Genomic DNA, 23848 nt, shown 5'->3' with positions numbered 1-23848 from the left:
ATCCCTAGTTTTACAGGGATAGTCAACATTTAACCGCACGCGCTTGTGAACGTCATCTTCCTGAAAACAATAGCCGATCTATGAGAAGGTAACAATGCTGACATCACTGAGAAGGACGCAGGCACATTGCGTTGGCAACACTAAGGACAACAAGACTAAGATAGAGAGCCTTTACGGCCATTACTACTACGTATTCTGTATGAAGGTGAAAAAACATTTCCAATCTAAAAATTCAAGTTTCGAGAGGGTTTATAGTGAAGCACATGCATTTGAGCGTTTACGAAACGAACACCCTCCTCCTCTCCCTAGGAGATTGAAGCGGGTGAGTTGCTCTGCCTCAGATGGATGATGTTCAACAGCACATCAAAAAGACCCAAAACTCGATGGATACTGTGGCGAGGCTCAGTTAATCGATTCTCCGGTATTTAAAAGTTGATAGGCTTCTGCAAGGTAAAGTTTGTTCTAGCTGTCCTCGCACTTTCTGGTCGAAACAATGGAAACAAGGTCCTAATCCTGGTTTTATCTTCGATCAATCCGTTTCACACAAGTAGAAAATAGAATTTTATTTGTGAACTAACATAAGCAAGGAACTACGAAATAAGATAAAAATTAACAAAAACCATAGTCCATATGACAAAAGAGCTTGCTGTGATGGTAGAATATATTTAAATATATCGTGATTTGAATATTTTAAAATAAGCAAATGATAAGCTCACGCAAATGTCTAGCCTCTAAGCACTATCCCCGTTCGACGTTACCCTGACTCACGGGAATCAGACAACAACATGTGCAGCCATTTCCCAAGAAAATTTCACGTAAACTATTTTCGTAGAGCAGGTGTGCGATACAACCAACATTCGCTGAGGTACAACTTTCCACCGTAGAGCCAAAAGTGTAGAAATTTTCTTATACGATTATATAACTTTAAGTCAGAGCTAGCGGCCAATTACAACAAACTTTGTTTACCAAACCAAGTCCCTTAGTCTGAATACACTGCAGGGTTCCTCTGATACTTTTCAGACGCGTGATAGCAAAGCTTCTGTTTGCTCTGTGTGTAATGTGCAATGTTGATCTTATCGAAGTACTATTATGGCTCTGACTAGGTTTTCACGGCGCACACCGTACTGCAAGTTACATGAAAAAGCAATCGAAGCAATGTTATTATGCAGTTATCTAATGTGTGTATAGTTACCTTATCGATAACGAGAGACTCACGTTAAACTCACAACTCCAGCATAGGTCGATAAATAGAATAGTTTTAAAGTGCAACGCAAAACTATGTCTCAAGAGACAGACTGTATATACGCATTAATCTCGTAGTGGCGTATTGCTCTAATCAAGTATACTTGTTTGTAAATTGAAAGCATAGCACTTATCCAGTTTTTCAATTCTCGTTTCCATTTTAGGTGAACCCAGTCTGAAAGAGCTGAATATCGGATAACAACCCATGCATAATCGAGAGAAATCGCTTTAATCTGCCCGAATAGATTGTGCTGCATACGTGCCGTTGATTGAATTATTCATGAATGGCAATCGGTGGTGAGCTAAATCTCATTGAAATCACAGCTAAATGCTACCAAGTGTTCCAAAAATATGTTAACGGAAAAAGCTTTCAGCATCTAGAACGCGTGTTACCTCCCGATGAGCAAACTGCGATGGGTTCAGTCACACGCTGGTTTTTATCGTACATCATCGCCAACAGCATCGAGTGACACGAGAAGCAAGTGAGATTACCCTGTGTCGAAGTGTGTCATCAATCTTCGTAGTTGACTACGACGACGAAAGGTTAAAGTGAAAGTTTGCTCCTTGAAAAGTGTTTCATCCGCAATTTAAAGCATGCCTTTGCATCGTTGCCAGTGTCGTCGTCGACGTCGGCGGTGAGGAATGCTCGAAATTCGATAGGACCTCACCATCCATCGGTAGATCGTGTTGCACATTCTGAACGGTATACAGGGTTGTGTAGTGAACTCCGTTTGAAGGCGAAGAAAATTGTACTGCTCCAATATCCATCTAACCACACGCCCGTAGCATTTGGGGTGAAGCATGCTTAACGAAAAGGAAGATGATCAGGAAATATGCAAAGCGCCATCACCGACACCGGAGGAAAGGTATGTACGGCTTGGGGGTACAATTTCTATACCCCACTCTGTTGCTTCTATGTATACGTGTATCTGTACTGACAAACGATATTATCACTGCTAGACTACAGCATTGAGTTTACACACGTAGGATATATGTACTCCCAATCAGGCTTTAATCCACATCCTTTTACGTCGTCTTATAAAGAGGAAGAAGCTATTTTTGTTACCAGCTGAAACCATAAGCCCTTGAGGAAGCGTACAATCAATGTGACACAGCTGCTGTTTCTCTTTGTGCTAAATAAAATGTATGCTTTTAACCTTATTGGCACATAACTTATTCAGTAGATCATATGTGCGAGTGAACGCGATAATCGTTTGATACGTGTGCTTATTCCTTAGCACAATAATGGGTATTATTGGATCAAGCAGCTCCCATGATATATATTAGGGTGGTTAAAATTATCGATTTGCTCAATTGATTCTAAATCAGGTCGTGATAACTATCCCAAAATTTAAGCTCACTTGGTTGTGATCTCATTCTGCTCTAACTCTTTAAAGTTTATACACGGCCGATGTACTTCACTCAGTCTAATTCACCTCAAAATTGCAAAATGTGGGGCTACAGACGTGGAAAATGATGATGATGATGATGATGATTTTTTTGCGTACGTTTCGTTCTCGCTGTAGTAATTTCGCGCGATAGCTGTTGGTTTCGTTCATTTCAATATGAATTGTGAAATTTGTTCATTTGACTCTTCCGTTGATTCGCTGATGTGGAAATGCACTGGCTGCATACGCACATTTCATGCAGCCTGCGTAGGAGTGACCGTTCAGAGGAATTCACTACGCAGGAAGGACAATAAAAAAGTAGGGGATTTTAATTCTTATCTTCTACCATGCTGCGACTCGTGTCAAGAGCATCTGCAAGCAAAGTTAGAATTTAATCAATTAGCGGCTCAACAAAAACTTCTAACGGAGCAACTGCATGCCAACACAGAAGTGACACATCGTTTCGCGCTGCAGCAAGAAAATCCTCGAATTGTTCACGAAGCTGTCGAAGGCCTGGAGGTACTGCTGGTAGGCATAAAAAATGAACTGTCTGCAATTAACAGAAACAGCACCTTAGCTGGCAGTGTCGTTGCCCTCAAAAATCACACTACATCGCTTTTCGATACAGCTATGATGGCAACAAAAGACAGTGTGTCTACGTCATTGAGAACTGTGACGTCAGATATATCCACCGAGCTCCGAAATATCAGTAATGAAATAAATCAACTGAACCAGCTGTCGCTCGACATTGCGGCAAGTTGTACCATGAGCTCTAACTCTGTGCTGGAACTCGATATTCTTGACGAGCTGAAGTCACTGTCAGCAAATATAGCCTCAACACGGAGCGCTGCACCTTTGCAATCGCCATCTGACTCGTGCCCCAGCTTGGAGGTGGAATTAAATAACAACAACGATGACTCAGGGTGGCGTCTACTTGGTACCAGGAAGGTATGGAAGGCAGACTGGACCGAGTACGATGACCGAAAATCACGCCGTTTGATACAGTAAAAAATAGCTGGAAAGGCTAGAAGGCGAAGGAAACAAAACTTGCTCAACAACAACAACAAAAACAACAATAACAACAACCACAACAACAACCACAACAACAACAACAACCACAACAACAACAACAACAGCAAAAATAACAACAACCACAACAACAACAACAACAATTTTGGCAACAACAACAACAACAACCATCTCACTGCGTCCTAGCAAGAAGTACGGTCGACTTGTTTCGCGCTCCGTTAATTTGGAAGTTTTCTCGCTATTATCTGACGTAAATAATCAGTTTTTTCTCGCTTAGTGATTCCTGGCATAATTCCCGATAAATTTATCAAAAAGTGAGTTTTTTTTTCTGAGAAGAAAGTGTGTTTTCGGCATCATCGGAAGGAAAATTGTTTTTGCGATTGCCAATTCGCCAACCATTTTGCGCACCATCGGTGCGTGGTCACGCATACCTGTGCACACGGATCATCGTCATCGAGTGTTAGCATCTGCCTCCACATTCAAACCGCTCATCCATCTCGTGTGTTCAGCTGAGTGCCGAGCTTCATACAAGCACACACCAACGAAGACCGCCCGCACACGCGGATCGAAGATCATCAAAGCTGCGCATCGCTCCGCTGCTGCTGTGTAAACGCTCGGTGGTAGTAGTATAGGATTATCAGATAAGTTTTTGTTCTTGTTTCTTCCTTTCTCCCATCAGTTAAATTTTAAGTTTGTGTTTCTGTGTTTGTATTTTTTTTTCTCGTGTATTGTGTCCGAGTAATTTTGATTATCGTTGCAGTGGTAGAGCGTTTTTCGCTCCCACTAGTACGGCAAAATGGACATTTTGTCAGAAGACGAAATGGACGTTTTGTCGGAAGATGACACCACTTTGCCACGCGATAGCAAGAAGGGTCGAAAACGTCTGTCATCCCAGAAATCAGATGATGCCATCCCTGCTTCGTCATCTCAGTCTGGTAATGGACAGGGACAGATAAGCCCCCGATCGCGAGCCTACCCAGAAGACTCGACTGGCCCATGGGTTGTTTACTTTCAGCCCAAAAAGAAACCTTTGAATGTAATGCAAATTACTAATGATCTGACGAAGCGGTTCTCGGCCGTGACCGAAATCTCGAAGGTGAGGTACAATAAACTTCGCGTTGTCGTCTCTAACCTGAAACAAGCTAACGAGATTGCTGCCTCCCAGCTCTTTACACTAGAGTATAGAGTGTACATCCCAGCTCGTAATGTGGAGATCGAAGGTGTGGTCACCGAAGCGAGTCTGACCCCCGAGATCTTGGCGAAGCAAGCGGTTGGCCGTTTCAAGAACCCCTTGCTTCCCACGGTTGAGATACTGGAAGTCCAGAAGCTGAACTCAGTATCTTTCAGCGAGGGTAAAAAGAGCTTTACCCCCACAGACTCGTTTCGGGTGACCTTTTCTGGTTCAGCCCTTCCTCACTACATCGAGTTGGGAAAACTTCGGCTACCTGTGCGTTTGTTTGTTCCTCGGGTCATGAACTGCCAAAATTGCAAACAGTTGGGACATACGGCCTCTCACTGTGGCAGCAAGGCACGCTGTTCCAAATGCGGGGAGAAGCACGAGGATGGCGCCTGCACAGTCACTGCACCAAAATGCGTGTACTGTAAGGGAACTCCTCATGGTCTTCCCAGGTAACAACTTGATGCTTAACAAGTGTTGATTAATCGATTTTAATTCAACCTTAGATTGAATAATTGCTGTACATAGACCACGCTAACCTTTGTTCAGCTCTTAAACAGCTAAATCTGGTGATTTTAATCAGCCAAAAGCTTAACAGTAATATACATTATAAGCTTTTTAAGCCATTAAATAACAGTCTTTTCGAACCCTTGTTCAGCCTTCTAATTTTATTTCAAAAATTATGAGGGAAGACCGCATTATGCATTTATGTGGAAATGCTTTTATTTTGTTGCTGACTAATAGGATTTAGATATTTATATTGTTAGTATCACTCTAAAAATTACCTTTGCATTTTGGGATTCGAACCAGCAGTCGCTAATTCACAGGCATCAATCACACCTACTGGACCACTTTAGCATATGTGTGGCAAAAGGTATGATCATTGACTTGAAGCACGTCAAATTTAAGTTGAATAATAGCAACCGGCAGAGTATTATACAGCAATGCAGAATTGTAAACAACAACTGGTGCCAGTAAAACATTCCTCTTATTTTCAAGTGCGGTTAATACAATGTGGACACAAGCGCGTGATTTATTTCGATGGTAATTTGGATGCTATTTTAGTACCATAATTGAGTATTAATATTGGATGTGGTCTGAAACTTCAGTGCAATATTCCAACGTCGTCGCAGCCCACATCTACCTGGAGCTATTCCTTAAAATCTCCTCTTCCTAGTCTCTACTGCTGCCACTGCTTGTAATTAGAAAGGTAGGCAGTGAATTTAGAAGAACTAAAATGCCGAAAATGCAACGAGTGACACAGATACTGACGACATTAAACAAATCAAGGTATCAAAATTTGTGTAACGTATTGCTGATTTGTGGAGTTGTGTTAAGCTTAAAGAAGGCTTGTTCAATCTTTAGATCAGCTAACTTATTGAGGTTGGATTATGGGGATACAATTCGCTTCATGCACTACTAATCAACTATGTATTCAGCCTAATGTTAATCAGCTTTGTACACCTTAAATCAACCAATAATCAGCTTCTGTTCTTACTGATCAGCTTGAATTGTTACTTGGGTCTCATCGTGCCCGGCGTACAAACAACGCGGGGAGAAACTAGAACGCTCTCTTAAGGAGCGTTCCAGGCAGTCTTTTGCAGCAATGCTAAAAACAGCCACACCATCAACCAACGACAAAAATCCCTTTGCTGTTTTGTCTGATGACGAGTCTGACTCTGACTTGGCTGAGGAGGGAGTTTCTTTCAGTTTTCCGGAAGGTTCTGCACGGAAACGAAAACGCATCCGTTCGCGGAAAGTTGCAGATAAGGAACCCAAAATCAGCTTGCCCAAATCAAGGAGTGATGGAAAAAAGGAAGTTTCAACTCCTCCTGGTTTCCGCAGAACTGACTATAACCAGAACTTTCCATCTCTCCCGGGGACATCAAAAACCCCTGATGGCCCATTTTTAAGAACAGAAGCCCCTTCTTCATCCGAGTTGTTCTCATTTGATAAAATTGTGGACGATATTCTCAAGTACCTCAATATTTCTGATCCTCTCAAAAGCATTGTTCTGGCAATGCTTCCTTCTGTGAAGACCCTCTTGAAGCAATTGACATTGAAGTGGCCCCTCATTGCAGCAATCATTTCCTTCGATGGATAATTTTCCAAACGAGGTCGGGGATTTGATCACTATTCTACAGTGGAATTGTTGAAGTCTCATTCCTAAATTAGATTCTTTTAAGTTTTTAGTTCACAATAATGATTGTGATGCATTTGCTGTTTGTGAAACTTGGCTCTCTTCAGATATCGATCTTCCTTTTTATGATTTTAACATTATTCGACTGGATCGTGAGGATTCGCGTGGAGGAGGGGTACTTTTGGGGATCAAAAAGTGCCATTCCTTCTATAGAGTGAATCTTCCACAATTTCCAGGTATTGAAGTTGTTGCATGTCAGGCTATTATTAAAGGTAAGAGCCTTTGTATTGCTTCTGTTTATATTCCTCCTAGAGCCGTTGTTAATCGCAAACAACTTTCAGATATCTGTTCGGTACTTCCTGCTCCACGGTTGATTATGGGAGATTTGAATTCCCACGGTACAGGCTGGGGGGAACCGTATGATGACAACCGTTCTACTTTGATATATGACCTCTGCGACAGCTTTAATATGACAATTCTTAACAATGGAGAAGTAACACGTTTGGCTGGCCCATCCTCGAATGGAAGTAGATTAGACCTCACACTTTGCTCTAACTCATTATCGTTGGATTGCACGTGGAATGTGATCCAAGATCCCCACGGTAGTGATCACTTGCCGATCAAAGTTTCAGTTGCCAGTGGGTTCAATCCGTCGGAACCCGTTAACGTCGCGTACGATCTTACCCGTAATATCGATTGGACAAAGTTCAAGAATGTGATAGGAGATGCCCTTACGTCGGTAGAAGGGCTTCCACCGTTGGAGGAATATAACTTCCTCTCCAATCTGATCTTGGACAGCGCGCTTCAAGCTCAAACTCGGCCGGTTCCTGGAACGTCTTTGCGTAGGAAACCTCCTTCCCCTTGGTGGGACCAGCAATGCACTGAGGTTTATCGTAAAAAGTCCGACGCGTTTAAGCTTTTCCGGAAACGTGGAACACCCGTACATTTCGAAGCGTACTCGGCTCTTGAACGCGAACTCAAGAGCCTCATCAAAGCCAAGAAACGCGGATACTGGCGGCAATTCGTGGACGGATTATCGCGCGAAACGTCGATGAATATGCTTTGGAATGCAGCGCGAAGGATGCGTAACCGATCTTCAAACAACGAGAGCGAGGAGTACTCCGATAGTTGGATCCTCAAGTTCGCGCGAAAAGTATGTCCTGATTCTGTGCCGGCACAGATGATTCCTCGCGAAACGACGAATTCGGTAGACGAGATCAGCCAGCCTTTTTCAATGCTGGAGCTCTCACTCGCGCTCCTTTCGTGTGGCAATTCGGCTCCGGGGGCTGATAGAATCAAGTTCAACTTGTTGAAGAACCTCCCAGACGTCGCTAAGAGGCGCATGTTGAACTTGTTTGGTCAGTTCCTGGAGCTTAATATTGTTCCGGATGATTGGAGGCGGGTGAGAGTTATAGCCATTAAAAAGCCTGGAAAACCCGCGTCAGATCACAATTCGTATCGTCCCATTGCGATGTTATCGTGTATTCGAAAATTGTTGGAGAAAATGATCCTTTTTCGTCTGGACAAATGGGTTGAGTTGAACCACCTACTCTCAGATACTCAATTTGGTTTCCGTAGGGGCAAGGGAACGAACGACTGTCTCGCGTTGCTTTCCACTGAAATTCAGTTGGCTTTTGCTAATAAAGAGCAAATGGCTTCTGTCTTCTTGGATATTAAGGGGGCTTTTGATTCAGTATCGGTTGAAGTCCTTTCAGACAAACTCCACGCTTGTGGCCTTTCTCCATTAATTAATAACTTTTTGTACAATTTGCTGTCAGAGAAACATATGAGCTTTTCTCATGGAAACTCTACAGCTTCACGATTTAGCTACATGGGTCTCCCCCAGGGCTCATGTTTAAGCCCCCTTCTGTATAATTTCTACGTCAGAGAAATTGACAATTGTCTAAGGGACAACTGCACGTTGAGACAACTTGCAGATGACGGAGTAGTGTCTATGACAGGACCCAGAGAGGCCAACCTGCAAGGACCCTTACAGGATACCTTAGACAATTTGTCTACTTGGGCTATCCAGCTAGGTATCGAATTCTCCACGGAGAAAACTGAGTTGGTCGTTTTTTCTAGGAAGCATAGCCCAGCACAACCAAAGCTTCAACTTTTGGGTAAACCGATCACTCATTCTATGTCCTTCAAATATCTTGGGGTCTGGTTCGATTCAAAATGCACCTGGAGATCCCACATTGAGTATCTGAAGCGGAAATGCCAACAAAGGATCAATTTTCTCCGAACAATTACCGGAACGTGGTGGGGAGCCCATCCGCAAGATCTTCTAACGTTGTACCGGACAACGATTTTATCGGTTTTAGAGTACGGTAGTTTTTGCTTCCAGTCGGCGGCTAAAACGCACATCATCAAACTGGAACGGATCCAGTATCGCTGTCTTCGTATCGCGTTAGGATGCATGCACTCGACTCATACGATGAGTCTCGAAGTGTTAGCGGGCATGTTGCCACTCTCTGATCGGTTTTCGGAATTATCCCTCAGGCTCCTCACCCGTTGTGAAATTATGAACCCACTGGTGATTGCAAACTTTGAGAAGCTTCTTGAGCTAAACCCTCAAACTCGTTTTATGTCATTGTACTACGTGTACATAACACAGGATGTCAGCCCTTCGCAGCATAATCCCTATCGTGTTTGCTTCTCCGACTTCGACAGTTCTGTTCATTTTGATTTATCAATGACGCAAGAGATTCGCGGAATCCCAGAGCATCATCGTTCCATGATTGCTCCGTCAATTTTCGCTGCAAAGTTTGGCCAAGTTGATTCCGCAAGATCGTTCTTCACAGATGGATCACTAATAGAGGCGTCCGCTGGTTTTGGTATTTATAACGAATTTCATAGCGCCTCTCGAATGCTTCAAGCTCCTTGTTCCGTATATGTTGCTGAGCTGGCGGCAATACATTGTACGCTAGAAACGATCGCCTCACTTGCACCAGATCATTATTTTATTTTTACGGATAGTCTCAGTTCTGTCGAGGCTATTCGCTCCATGAGGCCGGTAAAGCACTCCTCGTATTTTCTCATGAAAATACGAGAGCTTCTAAGTGCTTTATCTTTAAGATCTTTTGTCATCACCTTTGCATGGGTCCCATCTCATTGCTCGATTCCGGGCAATGAGAAGGCGGACTCGCTTGCAAAGGTGGGCGCTATGGAAGGCGGTATTTACGATCGACAAATCGCCTACGACGAATTTTCCTTCATTTATCGTCAACAGTCCCTCGCCAGCTGGCAAAATAAATGGAGTGAAGGGAGTTTGGGACGATGGTTATATTCAATCATCCCTAAGGTGTCGAAGTGTCCTTGGTTCAAGGGGTTGGATGTGGGTCGAGACTTCATTCGTATGATGTCTCGCCTCATGTCCAATCACTACTCGTTAAACGCTCACTTGTTCCGTGTTGAGCTGGGGGACAGTAATCTCTGTGAATGTGGACAAGGTTACCAGGACGCAGATCACATTATTTGGTCATGTGCTGAGCACCGTGGAGTCAGATCCGAGTTGTATGATTCCCTTCGGGCTCGAGGTAGACAACCTAATGTTCCAGTTCGGGATATTTTGGCTAGACGCGATCTGGAGTTTATGCAACTCATATATGTTTTCTTGAAGAATATTAACCATAGATTGTAAGTTTGATTAACCTTGTGTTTAGTTTGTGTTTTGTATGTGTGTGTGTATTTTTTTTGTAGATTTGTTTCTGTAATAATTGTATAATTACAGAGTTGATATAACGTCGATAGGATTAAGTATTTGTTTTAGAAATAGTGAAATTTTTTAATCATAAATCATATTCCAAATCTCCTTTTCCCTCTCCCGATCCAAACAATTGTCATCCACTAACCTCGAGAAGACCGCGAGTAATCGGTTCCAATCCTTTAATTTTAGATTTAAGATATTTATAATGTATAAAGAAAATGATAACTTGGCTCTGTAAAGTTTATTCGAATGAGCCTGTACAAATAAAGTAATTAACAAAAAAAAAAAAAAAAAAAAAAAAAAAAAAACAACAACAACAACAATAACATATCTAACAATCATCGAAACAACAACACTAACCGTAACAGTTTCCGCAGCAGTGTTAGTCAGAATAGAAACAACCTACTGCCACCTGATCGAGAGCTTCTTGCGGCAGCGAAATATCGGTTTTCCAGACCGCCGCAGGCTAACTATCGACCCACGATGCAATTCCAACGAGGGGAAATCTTAAACCCCTACCCGGCGTGCGATGTATACCCACGTACCGTTCCAGCGCACTTGCATAACGGGATGGCTGCAACTGCATCATGCGAGGCGTGTGTATGCAGGAATTCGTGTTTTGTACGAAATTGACGCACCCCTTGGAGGAAGACAATGATCCGGCAGACCCCGACATTATCCAGGACTTGACGACTTCTCTACATCAAGGAGAGGCACTCGTTTTTCTACAAAACTGACACACTCCATAGAGGAAGAAAATAACGAAGATCACGACACTTTGCAGAACGAAACAAATTCGGAACATGGATCAGGGGTAAATAATTTTGATAATAGTTTTATGAATGACAGGTTACCATCAACTTCTTCACCTAATCTTCAGACCAGTACAGAAATTTTGGTATATTGCCAAAATGTTAACCGCATGAGAAGCGCCGGTAAAATTAATGAAATTAACAAAAATATATTAAGTTCTACTTACTCTGTCATAATGGCTAATGAAACAAGTTGGGATGATAGTGTGAGAAGTGAAGAAGTTTTTGGTAACAATTATAACGTTTATAGAGACGACCGCAATTTTCAATGGTCTGGAAAAAAATCGGGAGGTGGAGTATTAATAGCGATTTCGACCCAATTGAATTCAGAAATTATTATGGCTACTAAATTTAAAGAATTCGAACATGTATAGGTAAAAGCGCAGGTAGCAGACGAAACACATGTCTTTGCTTCGGTATACTTTCCTCCAAACAATGCTCATAAGGACACGTATGATAAGTTTTTTGGAAAAGCGGAAGAAATTTTGTCTAGTTTACCCCCTGAAGTAAAAGTTCATATATATGGGGACTTTAACCAACGCAATGTTGACTTTATTTCTGATATGGACAATGAAAGCATCTTACTTCCAGTCGTTGGGGAAAATGAAACACTCCATTTCATTTTTGACAAAATTGCAAATTTAGGACTCTATCAAATTAACCATGTGAAAAATCAACAAAATTGTTATTTAGACCTTTTATTAACAAATACTTATGAAGATTTCTGTGTGACTGAATCGTCAAGTCCCATATGGAGAAATGAAATGTTTCACACAGCAATAGAGTATTCTCTATTCGTTCACATAAATGAAAGAACCAACGACTGCGAATTTGATGAAATCTTTGATTACAATTCAGCAAATTATGATAACATTAGAAATAGATTGAACATTGTCGATTGGCAAGCAATATTAAGAACTGCAGGAAATGTTGAATGTGCAGTTGACGTATTCTACAATGTGTTGCTTGAAATAATTCTTGAAGAAGTGCCAACTAAAAGAAGAAGACGTCAGAGTCATGCAAAACATCCAGTTTGGTACAACAGGGAACTGAAAAATTTAAAAAATCGAAAGCAAAAAGCGCACAAATTTTATAAAAAATATAATAGTGATGAAACTTTGGCATACTATTTAGACATTTGCGATCAGTTAAATTTGGCCGTGAATATGGCATTTGAGGAGTATAATTTAAAAACTGAACTTGAAATAAAATCTTGTCCTAGAAACTTCTTCAATTATGTGAAAACCAAATTAAAATCTGATAATTTTCCCTCAAAGATGCATTTGGACGATAGGATAGGTGAGAACTCGGATGATATATGCAATTTGTTTGCAAATTTCTTCCAAGAAATATATACTACGTTTTCAGAAGAGGACCGTGACCGTGAATATTTTGAATCATATCCAGAATTTTCAAGTGACATCAGCGTAAGTCAAATCAAGGTTCATGATATCTTAAAGGGTTTAAACAATTTAGATGCATCTAAAGGTCCTGGCCCTGACGGTGTTCCGCCAGTTTTTATGAAAACTTTAGCAATTGAACTTACTGCTCCATTATTTTGGATTTTCAATATGTCACTGGAATCCGGAAACTTCCCTAAAATATGGAAAAACTCGTTTTTAGTGCCTATCTTTAAATCGGGTAAAAAATCCGACATACGTAATTATCGTGGTATAGCTATTATCTCTTGCATTCCGAAACTTTTCGAGGCGATTGTAAATGAAAAACTCTTTCTTCAAATTAAAAACAGAATAACTACTATGCAACATGGCTTCTTTAAAGGCCGTTCAACAACTACGAATTTGCTCGAATTAATTAATTATTCCTTGAATGCAATGGATAACGGAAACCATGTAGAAGTGTTGTATACAGATTTCAGCAAAGCGTTTGATCGAATTGACATACCCATGCTTCTTTTTAAACTTCAAAAAATGGGAATTCATTACGCACTCCTCAAGTGGCTTGAATCATATTTAACTGACCGTCATCAAATAGTAAAATACAAAGGAAAGATATCAAATCCCGTTGATGTCACTTCAGGAGTTCCTCAAGGCTCCCATTTAGGACCACTTTTATTTATTCTCTTCGTCAATGACATATCTTTCATTATTAAGAAATTGAAAGTTTTAATATATGCTGACGACATTAAACTTTTTTTGGAAATAAAAGATGCCAAAGACATCATCACATTCAAAGAGGAAATTCAAATATTCCATACTTGGTGTCAAAAAAGCCTGCTACAATTAAATATAAAAAAATGTAACTCCATTACCATTAGTAGAAAACAAAAGCTACCCGATATAACAGTCACTTTAGGAAACCAGATCGTAGAAAAATGTGATAGAGTCAGGGATCTAGGTGTTATTTTGGACTCAAAACTTACTTTCACCGATCATTATAACACAATTATTAACAGAGCTAACAACATGCTTGGTTTCATAAAACGTTTCTGCTATAACTTTCACGATCCGTATACGATAAAAACATTGTACATTGCTTATGTAAGATCGATATTAGAATATTGCAGCATAGTTTGGTCACCTTTTTCAATCACACACGAAGAAAGAATAGAGTCCGTTCAAAAGCAGTTTCTATTGTATGCACTCCGCAAGTTAGGTTGGACTGCATTTCCTCTGCCATCTTACACAGCTCGGTGTATGCTCATAAATATCCAAACATTAAAAGAACGTCGTGAATTTGCTATGATTTCTTTCGTAAACGATATCGTATCACATCGAATTGATTCAATAGAACTATTGTCATCCTTAAATTTATATACACCATCTAGGCATTTACGAAACAGAAATATATTTGCTACAAATCGTCATCGTACGAATTATGCCAAATTTGGACCCTTGAACCAAATGATGGATACATATAATAAGCACTGCGATAACATTGACTTTACAATGACAAAAACTAAATTAAAGCAATATTTTAATTCGTCGCATAACGTCAACTAGAAGTAATGTTTTAACTTTTTCTTAAGACATATTATAAAAAATATAAACAAAGACAAAATTGTAAAAATAGCACTTAAGACAACAATTGTAAAACGGTCTACACTGATTGACGACAAATAAATAAATAAATAAATAAATAGATGATGATGATGATGATGATGATGATGATGATGATGATGATGATGATGATGATGATGATGATGATGATGATGATGATGATGATGATGATGATGATGATGATGATGATGATGATGATGATGATGATGATGATGATGATGATGATGATGATGATCAGTGATGGAAAAGTTCGCGAAAACTCACTATGACTCGCGAACTTTTCCCTTGGTGAACTTCGTGAAATATCGCGAACTTTTCCAACACTGATGATGATGATGATGATGATGATGATATGGAACTACCACTCAGCAAGACAACTGTCGGTAGACTGTGGACTATCCTCGCTGTTCGACTTGATCAAGTTTAATAACCTGTAATTGCACTCAACCTGCCATTGTATCAAGGGCCAAACATGGTTTGGGTGAATCCATGGGCAACACCGCCCACGTGCATCCACGGGATAAATGAGAATATCCTTCCATCAACAGGATCATATAACTGGTCAAAAAACATGCCATCCAACAGTGGGGAGAAGGGCCCGCCCTCTTTTCACGAACAACTTTTAAAAACAGGTAGTTGGCATTTCCACTCTCCCCATCCATTTCGCTTCAATTGAGTGCCCTGGTGGAGCCTCCCGTACCAAGCATATAATTTTTCATTTAATAATGGAATGAAAGTTAAGAGAAAAATAAAGGAAAGATCTCACCCGATATGTTCAAAAGAAATCCATGACATCACGACACGATGATTTCGAAGAGCTCCCATAGATATGTTGCCACTACTTCTTCAGCCGGTGTTAAAAACAGCACTCTCGCCTTTTTTCCTCACACAGCATTCCGGGAAAAACTGCTTGAATATGAGGAGAATCGATCAAAACTTTACTCAGTCTAGGAATATACATGAGGTAAATAGTAAAATCATATCAAAATAATATCAAATTTTGCTATTATATCTAATTAAGTTATAGGTATGCTCTTCAGTAAAACATCTTTTTTTTATATCTTTATTAAGGAGACTTTCAGCCCTGGGCTGGTTCGTCTCCACGTAAAGCATTTTAATAACATGGTAATATGAAGCATATTTTGCTATTAGATCATAATTTGCTATTATTATAATATATTGATAACGCGAAATTGTATTAAAAAATCCAAATATGTATTTGGAAAGCAAAGAATTTTTAAAAATCATAGAGTTTTCATGTAATTTGTGATAATATTTTCTTGAAAACTTAATTTTTCTCAATTCTATTTTTTTTTCAAACTGACTAAAATTGATATTTTACAAGCTGCTATTTTTTATTTAATTCAGTCAACATGGGTATTAGGAGGAAAATAATTAATATTATCACAAAATAAGATTATATAAAAAACATTTATAAAAAAATATATAAAAAACATCGGAGTAAACAGCTTGGCGTGCTCGATAATAACAAGGGAATCCAAATTAAGAATTGTAATCCTTTCTATAGTAACGATTTTAACAAAGTCAGTCATAAATATACATACGCCTAACTGAATAACAGTTTTTAATACTTAATTAAGGTGTTATGACTACTGTCCACCAAGTTTTTCTTTCTTTTTTTTAACTTTCATTGATATGGCACAAAGGTTACTCATTTATTACATATCGTGCAGTTTCTGTTTTGCGTATAATTTTAGATTCACCACGCGAATAAACTCGTAGCGTCTTATCCAAGAATAGTGTTAATAACAGCTATATTACAAATAGCAAACTTTCAAAAAATCGATTTTTTTTATTGTCCTAATCGAAAGTATATAAAGTCAAGAATATTTCCTCAAAAGATCAAGTTGATCAGATGAAAATTGTGAAAGTTATGCGACGTACGAAAATATTCACTTATAGTGGACTAAACCCAACTTGAAACTTTAAACGCGATTATGTCGGAATCATATTTTCAAACCCGGTGCCAAAAATTTCTCGAAATGTATACATTCGATTCATCCGATTCATTTTGATTTCTGTTCAGTACTATTTTGTGTAGTCCACGATCGTTCGGATTTCGTCTATCATTTAATTTCGATTTTTTACAGCCGATCAAAGACAAATTTTAAGGATCAAAAATCGGCACTTCAACTTTGCAAGGCCGCCATTTTGTCTAAAAAATTTAAAAAAAAATCGAACGATCAAGGACTAGTTTAACACATGCTTAACGATTTGGCATGTTTTTTTGTTTTATTTCAGATGATTACATCACAAACCGCAGTTGGCACCGCAAAAAGCGTTTTTAGAACATCGTCCACGGGGAGCAGCCGTGCGGGGCACCAGGACCTCGTTTTTACAGCATCGACTGATAAATGTACCATTTAATGTGTGTTCAATAAACGGCAGAAAACCGGTTTTCAATATGTTGCGTCGTTTTCGAGAAAAAAATCCAAACTTTCGCTTTTTTTCGGTCTTGCAGGTGGCGTAACCCCTTAAAGAATGGAACCTTCAAGCTAATATGCTTTTTTAATTATCAAATCAGGGATTTGGATTGGTAAAAATAACAAGGCTTAAAGCCATGTTAATACGTTAAACCGCATTATGGTAAACTTGTTATGCTCATCTATTTTTATTATAACCTTAATAACTACTGACTGTGGAAGATATGAACTAGCAATATGGTTAAAAATCTCTATAATAAATATAAAAAAAAAAAAACTAATGAATGTGTGATATTCAGTCAACATAAAATTGATTGATTGATTAATAAGACAAAGAAAGTGACGTGTATAAAATTAAATATTAAAAATATGGTTCATTCATGCCTTTTCCATACATTGCAATGAATACCTAAAAATATCGCTTCACGTTGAAAAAGGTCAGTAACAATCGTCCAAGTACAATCGAGGGGCGCGAATATACATAGTACCAAATATACTATATTAACAATATAGTTCACTCCTCGATTTTCCATACATCAAGCAGGAGACAGAAACTTCCTGTTTGACACACCACCTAACGTCAGAAAAAGTAACCACCATGCATTTGATTACAGTCGAGGGGTAAGTGAACTGAAATTGATTACAATCAGTTAAAGAAGTTGTGCACATTGCTTAGGGCTGCAGATACGTATGGGAAGACGAAAATAATTGCTTAAACAAGTTTTGATTTAAATCTTTGTTGTAGCTTTGAAGCATCTCTCTTTATGTTTATAGAATACATTAGTTGCGCAAAGGCGCGCTTCTTGGCCGAAAATCGTGTCACTGGAAAACAAAACAAAAGAGTGAACTATATTGTCAATACAGCATATGTGCTTTTCTCAAACGCAGGCCTTACCAACATTTCTAAACTTGCTTTTTTCAATGACGATGAACATTTTTCAAGCTGTATTTTGTTTATTTCTCATTCATTTTGGACTAAACTTTATAACGATGAATAAAATTTGGCTAAAATGATAATATCATTGCTGATATTTAGAGACGACGTCTGGCCTCCGGGAAGCACATTGGACAGCGCTGGTCTAATGAGTATGCTTGCTCTCCATTATTGATTTTCTTGTGTTCTCAGCATATAAAGTTAGTACAAAAGTTTTAGGTTGCCAGCTTTCGCATAAACTTTTCGCTGTAACTTTTGGAAAATAAAAAATTTTTGTGATTGTTTTAGTGAAAGTCTGTTTCTAAGAGACCTTCCAAATAACTGTGGATATAGACCTAATACGTCTAATGTCGGCCTAAGTGTTCCTAACGGGTAAGTTATAAGTAACGGGACTAAATTCATATAACGTTTTCCGCCACACGCACTAGAGAGAGACAGACAGCTGTGTGTGGTTTTGTTCTCCTCTTTGTGAGTGGTTCGTGCTCACTGCTCAGTGAGTTTTCGTTTGTTTACGATGAAGGTCGCGGAACAGTTTTCTTCGAGAGCGCGTCGTTCAGATGTTTGGACAGCATCCGAAATCGGAGGTGGCGAGGCACTTTTTGACGCATAGCCACAAGAAATCCACGATTTATAACATGATCGCTCGTTTCTATGCTGAAGGGTCAATGGCCAACAACAACAAAACCGGGCCGACGGAGTGGAATAAGCGCTGTCAAGCGGGCGAAATTGAAAGCTGCCGCTAAGAACAAGATTGGCGCCAGCACCAGGAAGTTTGTCAAGAAGTTCGACACGTTTAATTGTGATTCACCTCAAACGCACATTGAATGGACTTGTAAAAATGCAATAAAGAATTGAATTTGAAAAAAAAAACAAACCTTTTTTACCAAACGTGCTTTTATTTTGTCCCGCTACTTATGACTCCCCCGTGAATATTGGCTCATATCTCGAAGGAAATCACTTTTTGACAATGAATCACTAGCAACCAAAAATATCCATTTGTATTGTCCCGATAACGCATTGTTCTACGGAAAACTGAAGAACAGCAGATGTTTATCAATGGGCCCAATAGAGTAATTTCGCCTATTGAGTTATATTCTGCACAGGATTAAAAAACCTCACAATGAACTTTTGGTCCAGTTGGGGGATGCTAACCGCGAGTTAGATCGACCAGGGTGAAATTCGCAGACAGCGTAGTTGGCCATCAAGTGCTTCATTTAGAAAAATAGGATTTGCAATCTGATATTCCACCATTTAGATTCATAACCTTTAAATATAAGCCTGTCCAAAAAATGGAGAGGGTTGTTGAAAGTTTAGAGGTCGCGCAAATTGTTTGAAGTTTGTATCGAGATATTGGCAAATTAGTAGGGATCGATCTTTGGTTCAAGTTGTCAGAATGCAATCAAAATGAATATTTGATTGCAATGACAACGATAAACCAGCCTGTTGTTTCTGTAATAAAATTGGTGTTGTTGTCAGGCACATATTCAACATTCAATTGGGTTCTTTAATTTGGAAAAAATAAATATCCATTTTTGCACATCGTCTGAAAGAGCTTCGTTTTCTGAGCACAACTAAATTTTCTTCGAAACCATAGACTTTCATCTCGATTTCTAAATCAAGATTTAAATCAAAATAATGATTTCACTGTTTGACACTAACCGAAAAATCAGACAGCATGCTTCTAAACAAAGTTCCACCGAGGGGCGCTAAGATGGTTGTTTTCGCTAATGTAATCGCACTTATTTGAAACAGTTCCAGCAAAAAAATATGCTATTTTGGATTTCGGTTCATGCAGATTACGAATATGCATTTACCTTTTCTTTCCTTGATTTGTTTTCCGTCGATCTTGTTTTCCGTACTGATTACCAATGCTATCGACGCCATGGAGGCAGTTCCCACACCAGGACCCTACCTATCAACTCATCAACTCATGAACCGGGGTGCAACGGCTTTACTTCCCTTCCGAAGAGAGGCGTGATCAGAGATGCTATGCCTCAGAAAATTTCGGCGGCGCTGACTGGGATTGAACCCAGGCCTTTTGGGATGAGAGGCAATCACGCTTATCACTACACCAACGGCGCCGCTTGTAATATTGTAAAGTCAATGTTATCGCAATGCATATTGTATGTATCCATCATTTGGTTCACGGGTCCAAATTTAGCATTATTCGGACGATGGCCGTTATGCATTTTCTTAAATACCCATAAAGAACCCAATTTACCTTAATGTAACATTTGCTAACAAACTGACAGTAATACCATTTATTTACACCTTATTTTCAAAGGCCGTATATTTCTCTAACTGTGGATTGACAAAACCAGGGTTATTAATCAATAACCGTCGATAAACTGATGAATTTGCATTGCAGACGTGAACGCAGACGTTATGAATCGTTACCGATTAATAACCCTAGACAAAACATTGCAATTCTGGTGAAAAATCTAAATTGCGTGGAACCGAAGATATATTTTAATAAAACCGACGATATATTTGTCTAACCAATATGTGTCGAGGGCAATGGGTGGACACCAGATTTAGCGGTAAGCGAAGCAGATGATTTTGATGATGCTAGTTTATTTGGAAGATACTTTCGAAACAAAGCACTTTAAAATTCAGCTTTACATACCACGTTTAAGAGCATTTCTGTTTTGCTTTGATCATTTTGTGTTACCTAAACTGAAAACAAAAACTCGGTAGAATAAAAAAGAAATCTCTTTTTTGACACAATCTTAAAAATGCATTCAGTTTTTTTTTTAATTCTTTAATTTTGAAAGCCTAAACTGTCTTAAAACATGGTCCACTTAGTAATAGAATAACATCGTTTGGGTTTATTTCGAATTTAAATTAACGGATTTGAAAACGGTTTCAAGGGCATACTATTCCTTATATTTTAAGAAAAAAACGAAACGAATTATTCGTCGCGGTTTCGAAGGAATTCTCGAACTTTTCCCTTAATAAGACCCATCAAGCGGCGTACAACGGCCTCATTCACTGTTTTTGCGATTTTATCCCACCAATTGTTCATCTAAGCCGCCGTTTTGATAACTGTACCTTTAACCTTCAGTTTTCTCTTCATAAATACCTAGTAGCTTTCAATGGTCACCTTTACATAGTTAGGTTTCATCATCCATAAGTATGCACCCATGGGACTTGGTCAGCATGGGTTGCTTCTGATGGACCTCACGCTGACGGTTGGCAGTTCCACGTAGGCGTTAACTTTGAGGCTTCCGATTCTCGTCAAGGTTTCCCTGTACGTTTTGAGCACGCGCCACATGGTGTTCCTAGGAAAATTTATCATTTTAGCCAGCTTGGACAAGGACTTACACTCTTCACAAAATTTAGGACATTACTTCAGCTTGTTTTACAAAAAAATATAAAAATCAATAGAAGAGTGTTTTGAGAATATCAAAATTTTATGTCTAATTACCTTTTCTCAAATGTCATTTTGATCAGATCAATCATTTTCATGTTATGATTTTATGAAAAAAATATAATCCCTATTTGAATTCGGTGTATTCGAAGGCTATTTTTAAAGTTACTCTGGAGAAAAAAAAATCATTTCTAAATGAAAAATTCAACCATTGGTATCAGTTAACATATGAGTAATGTTTTATTCAAATCGGAAACATTATTATTATTTAGCTTTATTTAGGAGGCTTTCAGCCTTAGGCTGGTTCGCCTCCAAGAAAAATCGGAAACACTCATGTCCAACTGGTTTGCATTTTGTCCTGGAAATACTCCCTTTGAATCTGTTTTAAAAATTATGCATTTCTCGCGTCACTTTTCCATAGGTCCTATCTACATTGATCGATTCTCTTCATCGAGTTTCTCTTTGGATGACCACGGACTTAATAAAAACAGTATCGCACCAAACGTAAACTTAGGGTCACTCATTTCATATGAGACTAGTCGGGGGGTCTAGAACAGTTTTTATTTTTTCGTATTTTTCAGTGTAAATTACGTCCAAAAATTTAGTATTTCGACCATTGAGGTCCAAAAACCGTATGTAAAAATAACCACCGATAGAACATTTTGAAACTGGCCTCAAACGAAAGAGGGGCACCTAAGATTTCGTTTGGTGGGTTTTTCAGCGATACTGATTTTTTTATAATAATGATACTACAAGAGAAACCGTGGCCATGCAAACACATATCATGCTATTTTCGCCATATATTTTGATAAAAGATCGCATTAAAGGGTGATACGGTCAAAATTTGGTCAATATCAACTTGACGTATTTCTTTCAATTTTGCGCTTAAAAAACCTGAACACCCCTCATTTTGAAGGTGTGTGTGTGTAGAATGTTGCTCCTATTTTGATTTTGGAATTCACTCTTCAGTTGTCAAAATGCCGTCCAAGCAAGAAGCGCAGCGTATCAAAATTTTGCTCGCGCATCGCGAAAATCCGAGCTACTCGCACGCAAAGTTGGCAAAATCGCTAAAAGTTGCCAAATCAACCGTTACAAATGTAATTAAAGTGTTTGGGGAACGTTTGTCGACAGCCAGGAAGTCTGGATCGGGGGGAAATCGAAAACCGGAAGCCGCTGAGATGACAAAGAGAGTTGCCGGTAGTTTCAAGCGAAACCCTAACCTCTCTCTCCGAGATGCCGCAAATAAGCTGGGTGTATCGTCTACAACCGTGCATCGAGTCAAAAAACGAGCCGGACTATCGACTTACAAGAAGGTAGTGACTCCAAATCGCGATGATAAACAAAATACGACGGCCAAAGCGCGATCCCGGAGGCTGTACACGACGATGCTGACGAAGTTTGACTGCGTGGTAATGGACGACGAAACCTACGTCAAAGCCGACTACAAGCAGCTTCCGGGACAGGAGTTTTATACGGCAAAAGGAAGGGGAAAGGTAGCAGATGTTTTCAAGCACATGAAACTGTCAAAGTTCGCAAAGAAATATCTGGTTTGGCAAGCCTTCTGTACCTGTGGCTTGAAAAGCAGCATTTTCATAGCTTCCGGGACTGTCAACCAAGAAATTTACGTGAAAGAGTGTTTGAATAAACGTCTGCTGTCTTTCCTGAAGAAACACGGTTGTTTCGTACTGTTTTGGCCGGATTTGGCATCTTGCCATTACGGTAAAAAGGCCATGGAGTGGTACGCCGCCAACAACGTGCAGGTGGTTCCCAAGGACAAGAACCCTCTTAACACGCCAGAGCTCCGCCCAATTGAGAAATACTGGGCTATTGTCAAGCGGAACCTAAAGAAGACCAAAAAAACTGCTAAGGGCGAGCAGCAGTTCAAGGCAAACTGGCTTTCTGCGGCGAAGAAGGTGGACAAGGTGGCTGTACAAAATCTGATGGCAGGGGTCAAGCGTAAGGCCCGGCAATTCGGATTTGGAAAAGCGGAAGCCTAACTGAATATTTTTCCTGAATTTTATACTAATTGAACTTGAAAAAGAAATTTAATTTGATTTTTTAAATAAACGATTTCACCGATTTACACGCGTTTTCCCTTGACCAAATTTTGACCGTATCACCCTTTACCTTGCACCCAACACGTCAAACATATCAGATCATGTGTTTGCTGCTAAGATATAAACAAAAGAAACAGTCGATGAAGAGAATCAATCCATGTGGATAGGATCAGTTGAAAAGTGACGCGAGAGTTTTTCGTCATTTTACTGTCATTTGCTTCAAGTTATCCAATTTCCTACGCCCTCACGCCAGTCACGACAAACATCAAAAAGGCACTTCGATAATGCTCCGGGCTGATATTTTGAATCAACGTTCGTTTCTTTTTACTCTCTTTGCACGCTACTCTTGCGCTTCCAGGAAACTCTCCAAGGATGCCGACATAGATCCGGTTGGGTCGCAAAGGTAAGAAAATTTGCTTGATATTTCTCTTTTCTTTCTTGTTTCATTTTATACTAGCACATTCTAGCCAACCGCTTTGTAATCTTGTTGCTTTGCTTAACGCTAACGCTATTAATGCAATCGTAT

The 23848-nt window shown here is 39.4% G+C and overlaps 1 protein-coding gene across 2 annotated transcripts in view; it reads left to right on the top strand.

Annotated features, from left to right (window-relative positions):
- LOC135713948 (uncharacterized) overlaps positions 1–23848 on the top strand; it is a 191478-nt gene that overhangs the window by 69933 nt on the left and 97697 nt on the right. The window contains exons 2-3 of one of the 2 annotated variants that reach the window (XM_065237167.1): positions 1407–2108; positions 23681–23725. In XM_065237167.1, coding sequence (XP_065093239.1) covers positions 2044–2108; positions 23681–23725 — 110 coding nt within the window. In that variant the 5' untranslated portion in view covers positions 1407–2043. The remainder of the gene's footprint in view (positions 1–1406; positions 2109–23680; positions 23726–23848) is intronic. The other variant, XM_065237168.1, reaches the window with a different exon arrangement.

Source organism: Ochlerotatus camptorhynchus, unplaced genomic scaffold (genome assembly GCF_037179485.1).
Source record: "Ochlerotatus camptorhynchus isolate MF236.1 unplaced genomic scaffold, CSIRO-AGI_Acam_v1.1 ptg000597l, whole genome shotgun sequence".
In the NCBI taxonomy this organism is placed as follows: Eukaryota; Metazoa; Arthropoda; class Insecta; order Diptera; family Culicidae; genus Ochlerotatus; species Ochlerotatus camptorhynchus.
The sequence above is the reverse complement of the archived record's forward strand: the minus strand, read 5'-3'. Positions and strand labels throughout refer to the sequence as shown.